Below are 13,356 nucleotides of genomic sequence, written 5' to 3'. Positions count from 1 at the left end.
TGCTTGTTTTAAATCAATATTAAGATTTTGGGGTGCACCCCCGAATCTTAATATTGATTTAAAACAAGCAATACGGAGTTAGCACCAGATATCAATGATGTGTGCAGAGGTATATACAGTCCTTTGTCAAACAAAATTTTTTAAAATAAAAATGTGCACTTTGCTACCCTAACACAAAAAAGTTATTGTTGTTTAACTAGCCCATAGCAAAAATGCTTCTGGTCAAAAAGCAACAAAGTTCCCCATCCATTAAGCAGTGAATTACTGGTAGACTACATATAGCAAGGTATATTGGACACAGACAATACTCTGGGGCAATTGAGATAAGCAGTTGTATTAGGCTGACCACATATCGACTTGCTCTGTTTAGTGCCAAGTGACATGCTTAATGGCCAAATTGTAAGAGATCTGTTTATTCAATTCAAATGACCAAATGGAAATAGTGAAGTAATTTGAACTGAATAACCAGATATGACTGGTGTCAGTTAGTGCAATTGGAAAATGACGACACACAGGCCGATATTGATCATGCTGCATTTACGTATTATCATCTAATCAATTTTGTATCAGTTTTCATGGTTTGTGTTTAGGCCACAAATGTTGAATAACTGGGCTAACTTCAATGTGTGGCCAGTATTAAAAACAGAAAGTCCTGTATTTTAACTATAAAAACCATAACAACTACAATGATTTGCAAATCATGTAGTTAATAGTTGAGGTGTACTGTATGTTACTGTATGTATTTACATATGGTCATTCCATGCCACTTCAGCTATGCCATATAACCTACCATCTTCAATTTTGAAGAAGCGGATAGGACATTCCAGAAACACGTAGCTGGTATACCTGGATTATCCAATTTGGTCTTTTAAATTCAATTAGTTCTTTTTATACTGCTCAATTTTGTTTTAGTGTCTACTTTGTTGTTATTAAGTGACGGTTAGAAGCACCGGAACCACCTGTCCTATCGTATAGTGTATTGAGGAATCCTGTTGAAAGATTCCTGCTGTTCCTGGCTGCACACTTAATTAGTCATTCTTCAAGAAAATTTTGGTGCAGGACTCCCCTCTTCACTCAACACTTTCAGTGCTGTTTTGTTGCGTCTGTTATGTGACCAAGATGCTAAATTTAAAGAAAAATAAATACGGTACTCTACAACTCCCAGAGCGGCTTAGTTGTGCTGGGTGTCTCACACTGTTTGGCTTACAGATGCTGGGTGGATGAAGACACATCTGTAAAATCTTTTTTTCACAAATGTGGTAAATTAACACATTCGTTTTCTTTCTACTCAAATTTCATAAAGTAACAAGTATTTAAAAAAAAACCTACAGGTTGGAAGTTTTCCTTCCAGTCATTTTAATTTTTAAATCTTTTTATAGTTAAAACAATGTTGCTAAGCAGTATATAGTTTTCATAACTGAACAACTAATTCCCACATTAAAATTATACTTTCCTCATGAAAAGAAACACCATTGGTTAAAATTACAAAAACCTATAGGAAAAAAGACAAAACCCAATTTATGTGCCCAAGCGACAATTTTTGCTGTTCTATGTCTAACTTTAAGCCCTTAAAACTGTAGATCATAGGAAATTGAAAATTGCCTACAATTTCATCAAAATTGGAGTTGGTAGGTTACATTACTTAACTTTTGTAGTTGATTTAGCTTGGAATGACCCAATAATTTGAAGGGTTTTTTTTAAGAGCAAATTGCTATATGATAACAATTTAATAAAATTGAATAAAAGTATTGTTGATCTCCTGTATATCTGTGTTTGTACAATTTTTCAATTTTGTGCGTGAACATAGATTGCATGATTAATATACTTTTGTCTATTTATAGTTTTTCATTTTTTGTTAATGTGAAAGAGATAAATGCCTGTAATAGTCTTGTTTACTAATTACACCCTCCACTGACGTTACCATGTTTACTGCTTCTCTGTTTTTCCTGTATTTCTCATATGCATTGAGTATTTCTTGGCACCAGAGATGATGATCCCTCCAGCTTTCACTTTGTCTCTAATACTGAATGTCACTGAATCTATTAACACCAATCATGTTTATTTTCTATATATGAACCGGCGCCACAATCTCAATCCTTTACCGGATGATACCTCTACCCATTACAACTCATCAAACAACTTAATGGAAGGGAAACATCTGCTACTCCTTACATTTCTTTTGCAGTTTAAATTTTGTATTCATATTGTTACTAATACAGCGCAGTGTATGTAACAAAACCAGCTGTGATCATCTTAAAAAGATGCAGTCCCCTGTAAAAATAATGCGTGCTGCTTTACAGTAAATCAATATGGTTACCAGTAAAAAAAGACAAGTTAATTTTTCCTTAAAGTTTTGATTCAAGCTGTTGTCAATGTTACCTGGCAACCCCTGTCACATGGCATATAATTTAGTTAACAGTGATGCTTTGAAACATTCATAATATTACATAAGACCACAAAGGAGCTCGATGAATGACTGGCTTAGTCTAAAGGTGGGTACACACCTGACAGATATATCTGTAGATCGAGTGATCTGCAGATATATCTGCAGATGATGGTCGTTCATACACACTGAACGGCCATCATCTGCTTGTGCCCTCGAGTCCCGGTGGCCGGGGGGTGAGACCCGGCAGCCAGTGGGCAGATCGGGGGCATATCCCGCCCCCTCCTTGCGGCTGCTGCTGTGTGTGTACAGGCGGTCTCCTGTCCACCCGTATACACCTGCCGATGGACAGATATGTTTGCAGACATACCTGTCCATCGGCTGTGCAGCACAGCCAATGCGATATGTCGGTGAACGATCTCTAATGTTAGTGCATCTTTTGGGGGTGTTAGGCTGATTTCCCCATCTTTGACAGCACTTTTCATCTGTTTGAGTTTTGCCGGGATGCATTTTCGCTTCCTTTGGAATTAAATACGGTGAATAGCGGGGGCGCGCACTAAAAGTTTTCGCGTACAAAACACGCGAAGTAGACGAAAAGTGCGGCAGGTGGAAAAGTATTGCGGGAGCGAAACTATTTGAATACGGCCCTTAAACTGCTACTCCTTACTAATGTAAACTGTTACTTACTAATGGAACACTTTTTTGTATCTTATCATTCCTCCTCACATTCCCGATAATTGGGAATCAGCACCGGCTGCAGGACCCGTTCTGCGCATGTGCAGAACGGGTCCTGTGTGATTGTACGCAGGATGGCAGCAGATTGTCAGTCTGCTGCCATTTGGGGGCAGCAACGGCCTCCGTTTTCCAAAACAGGGGTATGTTGCCACCGTTGGGGGGGGGGGGAGGGGATAGGCCAGGATATCCACTGGCTGACAGAGATTTTCTGGCCTCTTTCCCTCATCTGCGACCTGCGTGACCTCATGGTCACTCAGATGGTCTGGGGAACATGCAGATGTTCCGATGCTGCGTCCATGGATGCAGCTCGGAACATTAATGCATGCAGGAGGCATGGTACCTCCTGCTATATTACCATAATTGCAAGGACGGAATTGCAAAGCTGTTTGCGTGCAGATTTGCAATTCTGTCCATTGCTGAATCCGGCCAAGAGTGTACTTCCATGATGCCTGCTCATTTATTCGAAAATGACAGTGCCTCATGAATGCACAGAAAAGATGCCCCTGGGAATAAGGCACACATGCGCAGTAGATTCTGGCATTAAGCCAGAATCTACTGCGCTGCCAAAGATAATGGAACTTGTGTGCAGCCCACACGGAGGCTGCACATGAGCCCCCTCCTCTCTTAAAATGCCCCTGCTTAGAAGATAAGGATCTTCAATTTGGTCTTGGCAGCGATGAGGATCCAGTGGAGAGATTCACAGAGTGGTGTAGCAGAGATGAAATGGAGAGTGAGAAAGCTCTTGCCACAGAATTCAGGATGGATTCTAGGGGTAGTGAGTCGATAGAGGGGAAGGCCAGCTGGCAGGAGGTTGCCGTAACTTAGAAGGCACCATATTAGCAGTGGCATCACAATTGGGGTGCGGGGGGGGGGGGTAGGCTGTCTGAGGACACAGAAGGGGGGGCAGGCTGTCTGGGAACACAAAAGAGGGGCAGGCTGTCTGGGAACAAGGGCAGACTGGGGACAGAGAAGGAGGACAGGCTGTCTGGGATCACAAAAGGAGGTAGGAGGTAGGCTGTCTGAGGACACAGAAGGGGGGCAGGCTATCTGGAAACACAAAAGGGGGGCAGGCTGTCTGGGAACACAAAAGGGGGCAGGCTGTCTGAGGACATACAAGGGGAGCAGGCTGTCTGGAAACACAAAAGGGGGGCAGGCTGTCTGGGAACACAAAAGGGGGGCAGACTGGGGACAGAGAAGGAGGGACAGGCTGTCTGGCATCACAAAAGGAGGTAGGCTGTCTGAGGACACAGAAGGGGGGGCAGGCTGTCTGGAAACACAAAAGTGGGGCAGGCTGTCTGGGAACACAAAAGGGGGCAAGCTGTCTGGGGGCACAGAAGGGGGGCTGGCTGTCTGGGGGCACAGAAGGGAGGGCTGGCTGTCTGTGGGCACAGAAGGGGGCTGGCTGGGGACACAAAAGGGGGGGCTGGTTGGCTGGGGACGCAAACTATTTTCTGTGGGGGAGCAGTTATTTATCTCTGTGGGGGAGCAATGTTATTTATCTCTGTGGGGAGCAATGTTGTTTATCTCTGTGGGGGAGCAGTTATTTATCTCTGTGGGGGAGCAATGTTATTTATCTCTGTGCAGGAGCAATGTTATTTATCTCTGTGGGGAGCAATGTTGTTTATCTCTGTGGGGAGCAATGTTGTTTATCTCTGTGGGGGAGCAATGTTGCTTATCTCTATGGGGAGCATTGTTATTTTTTCTATTGGTGAGCAAAGTGTTTTTTTTCCTGTGGGGGGAATGACTGATGGTCTACCTTGGAAATTTTAACAGGCTTTGCTGTCCCTAATCCTATGGTTATGTTAACATTATTTATTCATAAGGTAGTCTTTTAATTTGATAACATGCCCCTTATCATGAGACCACTTTTACTATATTAAGCTTTTTTTGTGGGGGGGCATATTTTGGAGGCTCGCACTGGGAGCTCCAGCCCATTGATATGGCCCTGCCACTGTGCCTGCAAGCAGGCTCTCCGGGCCAGCCTAATGTCTGGTCTAAACTGGTTCTGTTGTGTTATGTGGCTATTATAGTTAGTGCCCACTGTATTCTCGCCGATGCGGAGCTACAGGTCCCGTGAGATGATGTCATCATCTTGTGAGTCCGTCTCTCTCTCTGCTCATGCCCGCCGGCATTCTGGGTGAAGCACTGCAGTGTGAGTACTGGACTGCGTGACTGGTAAGGGGGGAGAGAGAGCGTGCAGCTGCACACCATGGGCCTGATTTTTTATTTATTTTTTGGTGGAGGGGGGGGGGGGTTGTCACCATGAGTTATAGCACCGGGTGACACCAACCCTAGTGACGCCTCTGCATATTAGTAAACAAATAATTATAAACACTTAATGCTCAACTTACCATATATTAGGATTCAATTCATGCTGCTTGTACGAGTCAAAATCATCTCTCAAAATAACACTTTCACTATGAATTTCAGCTAAAAATAAAGTTAAAATACAGGTTACTATACATAAAAAACAACATTGTAGTTTAATATTATGAAGTAATATATGTTAATTGTCACAATATAAAATAAGTGAATAACCAGCGCACTCACGGCCTGATTCAGATTTGGGAATTGAGTAAGACAGAGCATGTAACTGTGCATCTGGGTACAACCATGCTGCACTGTAGGTGGGGCAGATGTAAAATGTGCAGAGAGATTTAGATTTGGGAGGGGTGTCCAAACTGACATCTAAATTGCAGTGTAAAATTAAAGCTGACCAGCATTTGTAGGCGACATGCAAAAGCAGCCAGTATTTACCCTGTATGGAAAAAAAAATTATATATTTGCTCCCCTTGCATTGCAACATGGTTTGTCCAGGTACACAGCCCCTTGCTTTATCTTATCTATTCCCAAATCTGAATCAGGTCCTCTGATTGATCACATAAACTTAAAGATATGGACATATTAAATTCCAATGATGTTTTCAAAAACCGTTTCAACAGCACATATAAGAAAAACAACAAAAACAAATTATGTAAAACAGTATAATACATATAAAATCCACCCTGTGAGGAGTCCACAGACCAAGTGGATATCAGAGAGACATAAAATGTGAGGTCTCTTATATGAAGCCAAGATAAAGGTAATGAATAAAAGCAGAAAACAACTTGGTGGAGATGTGGTTAAATCAAATATAAGTATTCTGCTTAATCTTTGAAAACGAGTGTCAATGCCTCTCAGAGCGATGTAGTCAAAAGGTCAACATTTACAATGTTGACATTAATACTCTCGACATAACAATGTCAACAGTTATTATGTAGATGCTGTTAACATGTCGACATTGATGAAATGTCTGTTGACATTCCTAATGATGTTGACATTGTTAAAATGATGACATTGGACGTGTCAGCATGTGCAGAATGTTGACATGTTCAAAATGTCGACATGTGAAATGCACTAGGAGGAGGGCATAGTTAGGCTATGGGAGAGGAGTCTAGGGTTAGGCACTAGGGGAGGTTAGATATAGCAATAATCACGACCAGAAGTGCAATTGGATCCGCCCGATGTCCTCATCACCTGACCGCTGAACCTATAATACACTACTGGAACCACCAGTTAACTCATCACTAGACTACCAGGGACATTTTGTTGACTTTCTAAAACATTTTCTTATATTTATTACATGTTCACCTAGATTATTTTTACAGAACATAATAAAACAGACAACATTGCTCGTATTATAACTTCTGAATTTATTAATACTGTGAATTCAGTAAATTTATTTTCATTACTTTTTATATTTCTTCAAGCATTACATAGACCACATTCTATGGAATCTGTTCATATTGATGTGTTTAGTTCTTTATTTACTGGACAAGGCACTTCTAACTAGATTATCCATGAGGTTTTATGCTTTACAATAAGTAAAGATAGGTACCATAGGTAGATTTTGGTCTAACTACTTTTCAGTGTTTTTAAAATATATTCTCAAGTTGTTTAAATTGTGATCCATATTCAGTAATAAAAACCCAAATAAATATATTATCAACATAATGTAAGTTTTCTTATTGTTTTTTCTCCTTCTTGTAAGTAAGTCATCACGACTGATACTCATGATGTTATATTTTGCTTTCTCTATAATTTTTTTACTATGCCCTTTTTATTTTTGTATTTTAAAAAAAAAACTGGTCATGTCTTCCATTTTTACAATTGTTCTAGGGATAGGCCGTTCAATCACCTTGGGTAATGCTTACTTTTGACATTTATACAATTATTAGAGTTAATGATTTTTTTTTTCGTCAAGGTTTTATTTATTTCCAAGATTACAAAACAAACACATATAGAAGAATACATTTAGAATGACTTACAATGTTAAGACGATAAACAGAACAATAAAGAATCTATTTATGCAATAGTAGTATAGAACAGTCTAAAATATTGATGACCCAGGGTTTTTATTTTTATGGAAGAGGTGGGAAATATAGTGGGGTGGAGGTAGAAAGTGTAAGGGAAAAGGGGGATAGCCCAGGGGAGGGGGGTAGAAAACATGGAATGAACCGGAGTGTTGAAGAGTCTAAGAAGAGAATGGAAGGTAAGCATTATGATATGCTGTCTATTGTTCAGAAGTTTTAGTGAATGATTTGGCCGAATTATTTAGAATGGGCGTCATATATTCCGTACAATAGGAATACCATAATCTATTAAGTACAGCTGTAAATGAAGATGTATTTCGACATTTCCATTTGGCTGCTAGTTGACAGGTGGCAACCAATGTCTTATTATGTAAAAGTTTGGATTGTTGTTTGTTTATGCCGGGGAAGTGGTCATGGGCAGCAAGCAGTATTTGGGAAACAAAGGGAGATTTATAGATAGGATGGATAGTATCAGGTCTGCACCAGATATGTAGGAAGGTGCCTGACAGTGGACAGCCTCTCCAACATCTGTCCAATGTATCCAGGAACATTTTACTAAGACCAGAAGAGACATAATACCACCAATATTGAAGCATGTAAGTGCTCTCTTTAATTTTAATGCATATTGTAAACTCCCAAATAACTCAACCATTCCTCACTATCAATAGGTTCACCAACATCTGCCTTATGTCATTTGTACGATTCAGGAGGTGTTGAACCAGAGCCCAAAAGCTCTAAGTACAGGGCGGAAACAAGCCCACAAGAGGAAACCTGACTTCTACAAAGGGACTAAAGAGTGATAAGGGGTCTAAGATGTAGGTTGGGTCTGTGGAAACAAAAAAAATTATAATCTGCAAGAATTGGAAATACTTTTTGTGATTTAGAGATTCAGAGAAATCTGCAAATTGTGGAAATAGGAAAGAGCAAGTGAGGTCATTAAGCAACATGACACACCAGCAAACTAGGATGCAATGAATGAGTACTTAAGCCTCTGTGTAAAAAAAGGGTTCCAACAAAAAAGGAAAAAGTGGAGAAGGATTGGGGCAAGGTCAGGAGCTTTACTGGTTCTATCCCAAACAGAAAGTATTAGTTGGTGGATCTTTACAGCAATGCGGCATTGAAATTGAGGGAGCCACAGGAGACAGAGTAGTGTGGGTATAGAAATACTAAACTATCCATTCTATACTATCCACTTGAATAGAAACCCACAGTTTAGCGAGGGAAGCTACATTCCATTGGACACACTGGGCAAGCTGCACCGCAAGGTAGTATCTATTAAAGTTGGACAATCCCAGTCATCCTCCACTAGAGGATCTTTGTAAAAGTTTGTGACAAACTCTAGAGTGTGTGTTGGCCCAAATTAAGACAGAGGATGTGTTGGATAAATGTAATAGACCGTGGGCGGATTTGGACAGGTAGAGCTTGATAAAAGTAAAGAAGTCATGGGAGGACGTTCATTTTGATGGAATTTATTCGTCTGATTCAGAAAATGAATTGAGTGTTTAGGATGACAAATCCTGTTTGATAGTGGACAGATGATCTGCCCAATATAGTTGATGATATTGTTTTGTGATAGATGCACCAAAATATTAAATTTTTGGAAATGTGATTTGAAGGGAAATTGTGATTCTAAGGCAGATGATTCCGTAGGGGAGAGATGGAAATCCAGAACATTTGTTTTCTAGGTATTAAATTTATAGACTGAGAGGGAGACATGAGTTTCAATTTCCGATAATGTTTAAGGGAGAGAACATTGAGGGACGGAGAGTGTAAAGAGAATATCCACAGCACATAGGACATTTTGTGGATATATTTGCCAGTTATAACGCCTGAGATATTAAGATTAGAGCAATTACTGGGTGCCACAGACTCAATATGAAGTTTTATTATTTTTTATAAACATTTCCAAGTCTAGAAAATTAACACTTACTTCACAGTGCTGAAACATGGCTCATATCTTTAGTTGATTATGATTAAGTCAATTTAAATTTTCTTCAAGTTCTAAAACAGTACCTTTCCAAATACAAATTACATTGTTTAATAAACAATGCCAGGACAGCAGATTCACCCCAAATGGATTGTTACGCCAAATGTTCATGTTCTGCCACATTGCCATGAACAAGTTGGCATAACTGGGGGAGAATATGGTGCCCATAGCTGTCCTGACTTCTTGTTTATAATAACATCTCTGTTACCAAGAATCTTTCCATTCAGTTATAAATATAATTTTCAATACATTGAGTCTTTATTTTTAATTACCAATGGTTGTAGATGATAGTCTACATAAACTGATAACTTGACAATGATACAGGTCTGCTGGGGGATCGGATAACAATGAGATTCTTTTTAAATGTACAAATGTGTGTTTGTTTATTATTTTCATTAAATGATTTATTGTTTTTCATCTTAAAAACACTTAACAGTGAATTGTATGTGTACGTATTTCTGAATGCCCAGATACAGTAAGTGTTAAAAGGATTTTTGTCTGCCACAGGTACGAGTTGTAGTCCCTTCCTTAAAAGGGATATTTCCTCAACCTTTGATCGTTTAACATTTTTGACCTAAGATTTAAAACTTTCTATTTCATTATTATCTACTTCTTCTCTTGTACTGTTAGTTCCCATTTTTCTTTTTTTTTTGTTTTATTTTTCGTTCACCTCATTTTCTTTTTCTATCTCTCTTAGTTAGCAGATGATTACTTCAATGTGCTTTGGCTTTCCCATAAAAAAAGGTGATGATTCATCCCTTATGAAATCAAATCAATGACAAATTGGTAATCTCCAATTATTCTTAAAACTCTTAGTTTTATAGTAATTATAGTTTATATTGTATATCTCTTAATTATAGTATAATTACAGTATCGATCTATGTTATTTCCTGATCTTCTGTCAACAGTCCACCAAACTCTTAGAGCCTCTCCTATTCTCTTCTTTTGGTGGGAACTCCTTGGAATTGTGACTATCTTCGGGGTAGTACAAGAATATTCATTGTCTCTTCTATAACTTTAAAATTGAGGTGACAATAGGAAAAACTTTGTCAAGCTTTTCATTAGTATTCCCTTTTATTTCCTTTCCTTTATTGTGTTTAGATCAGTTTGATTTGGATGGAAATAGATTTTTTTATATTATTTTTTTTCCTCAACTCATCGCTATTTCTAAAAATTTTATTTTATATCTTATTGTTAAGCTGTTTGTAATTACAAACAGCTTGACAAATAGACAGAAAATAAAATTATTAGAGAAATCTATCTCCATTGTTACGCAGATGATTTTTGTTTGGCAAGTACAGTGTTAAAGCTTAAAGATATTTACATTTTTCTTAATAGTAATGAGCTAAACATGCGATTCACATTTCAGTACAAGTGTTATTTTCTAGACTTAGAAATATTTATAAAGAATAATAAAACTTATATTAAGATTTATAGGAAAATCACTGATTCTAATAAATATACAGTATAGAGGTATAAATGTGAGCATTACAATAGCTGTTTTAACGACATTCCACTACAGCACTTGAAAAGATGTAAATGCAATTGCACCGAGAACAACATTTGAGGGTCCAAATATACTTTTTTTTTTTAAAGGATCTAATAAACAACAAATAAAAATAGGAAAAGATAACATCATGATTAGAAGCCGTAAGGATTTACTTACCAAGAAGGGATATAAAAAACAATAAGAAAACTTATGTTAATAAATTTAATTGGGCCTTTATAGTTTTGTTGTTCACACTATAAACAACTTGAGAATATATTTAAAAAAAATCCTGTACTGGGCCAACATGTTACGTTCCTATGGTACCAAACTTTATTTATTGTAAGGCAAAAACATCAAGGATAATTTAGTCAGAAGTGTCTTGCCCAGTAAGGAAAGAACTAACTGCATCAATACGAAAGGATCCATAGATGTAGTCTATGTATTGCTTGTTGAAATATAAAAAGTAATAAAAGTAAATTTACTGAATTCACAGTACCAGATTAATGATTTCATAACTTGTAATATGAACAATGTTTTCTATTTAAAAGAGTGCAAGTGCAGCCTCTACTGTTTTGGATCGACATCATGACAAATAAAAACTCATCTAGGTGAACACGTAAGAAATATAACATAAATAGAACAGTTAGGAGTAAATTTACTAAAGTGAGAGTTTTTAGAAGTGGAGATGTTGCCCATAGCAACCAATAAGATTCTAGCTATTATCTTCTAGATGGTGCTAGATAAATGTTAAGTAGAATCTGATTAGTTGCTATGGGCAACATCTCCACTTCTAAAAACTCTCACTTTAGTAAATATATTCCTTAGTGTTGGTTCATTTTTGCAAAGTGAATAATTGTTTTGAGAAAAAAATGGTGTTTGGGGATATCTAGCACATACAAAACAACTGGAAAACCTGGGATTTAGATATAAGGATAGCCAAATATGAGATGCGTGGATTTATAATCTGCAAACTGTATCACCAAAAGGCTTAAATTTAGAGTTTCAATAAAAGTGAATTTTAGAAATGTAATATATATTACAATATGTTTTTTTTAATACTTCATTCCTAACTTTTTTAGTTATGATTCCCAACACCACTGGCCAGAACATCATCCCATTATTTAATTCAACTGGAACACAAATAGGGAAGTTCATTTTGGAACACACAATGCTACTGAACATAATCAAGGAAGTCAATCAGGTAAAATATATAATGTAATTTACGCAGGTTTGCTGTGACACGCATAATGTTTAATGTTATCTTTCACTTCCATTTATGATAAACAGAATGGCTGGTGATGTTTCGAATCACCTGCGTTTTTAATTAACTCTTTGGGTATAAAAGGACATACTATTCCCTGGAAACATGCACATGGGAAAAGACCATGGGGCCTATTTATCAACCTTTTTTTTCATAAAATTATGTAGAAACTGATGTTTTTGCATAATTTTATGAATTGTTGGTATGTACTATTATAACAATGCAACATATTTCACATAAATCTCTGGCAGAGCACTAATTAGCACTGCAGATCGCAGTCCCCATTATCATCAATGGGGACTGCGATCTCAGCCATATGTACCAAACTCCAAAAAGTGAAGCTTTTCAGAGCTTGGCCACATTAGTTTACACCATCTTCAGAGGCCAAAGGCAGAGGCTGACACTGTGCGCATGCGCAGTGACAGTTTATCCTGGAGAACTTTTTCACAAACGTGAAAAACTTCTACATAATGCCAGTGCTATAACTTGCAGGGACAGCGGTTCCTGCAACCGCTGTCCCTGCGAGTTTCCATTGGTACATATCGGGGATATTTTCATTAAAAATTAAAATATCCGCTGCAAAACGGAACCTTAATAATCAGTTCCATGATTATTAATACATAGGCCCCCATTTTTTACAAGGTCGAATTGAGGACTTTATAACATCAGTAACAGCCGGATTGGAGCTCCAGAGAGGTTGCTGGCAACCATTCCTGTGGGACTTTATTGTGATATACTTATAGTATATGTGTTACACGTAGGATTGATGCACTCTATGTCCCAGATACATACAGAATATGTAATATACTTGTTTTTACTCTGTATACTGTAAAATTTATTTTGTTAAAATCCTTTTTTTGTGTAAAAAATAATACGCTAGTAAAGGTGTCTACAGTTTCCAGTGTCATAAATCAATAATATCCAACAAGAAAACATGGAAATTCAAAGAATAAATTAAAGTTTGGTATAAATGTTGACATTTGTGTAAACAGATATTTCACAATTTGTTTAATATTTAAAATAAATAGTACTTACCTAAACTTGGACGTAAGGGCGCTTCAGTAGGAGCTAAAATGAAAAGACATAAGTGATTAAACAGTCTTTGATTGTATCGATTGTAAAAAATTTAAAAAGATGTTTTTAGATAAA

The 13,356-nt window shown here is 37.6% G+C and overlaps 1 protein-coding gene across 1 annotated transcript in view; it reads right to left on the bottom strand.

The window, feature by feature from the left end:
- RELN (reelin) overlaps positions 1 to 13,356 on the bottom strand; it is a 640,798-nt gene that overhangs the window by 397,389 nt on the left and 230,053 nt on the right. The window contains exons 5-6 of the mRNA XM_088480241.1: positions 13,243 to 13,275; positions 5,470 to 5,548 (exon numbers count right to left, since the gene is read on the bottom strand). Of these exons, the coding sequence (XP_088336367.1) occupies positions 5,470 to 5,548; positions 13,243 to 13,275 (112 nt within the window). The remainder of the gene's footprint in view (positions 1 to 5,469; positions 5,549 to 13,242; positions 13,276 to 13,356) is intronic.

The sequence above is a fragment of the Taudactylus pleione genome, unplaced genomic scaffold, assembly GCF_031769625.1.
Source record: "Taudactylus pleione unplaced genomic scaffold, aTauple2 ptg000251l, whole genome shotgun sequence".
In the NCBI taxonomy this organism is placed as follows: Eukaryota; Metazoa; Chordata; class Amphibia; order Anura; family Myobatrachidae; genus Taudactylus; species Taudactylus pleione.
This window is presented reverse-complemented; position numbering and strand designations above follow the sequence as displayed.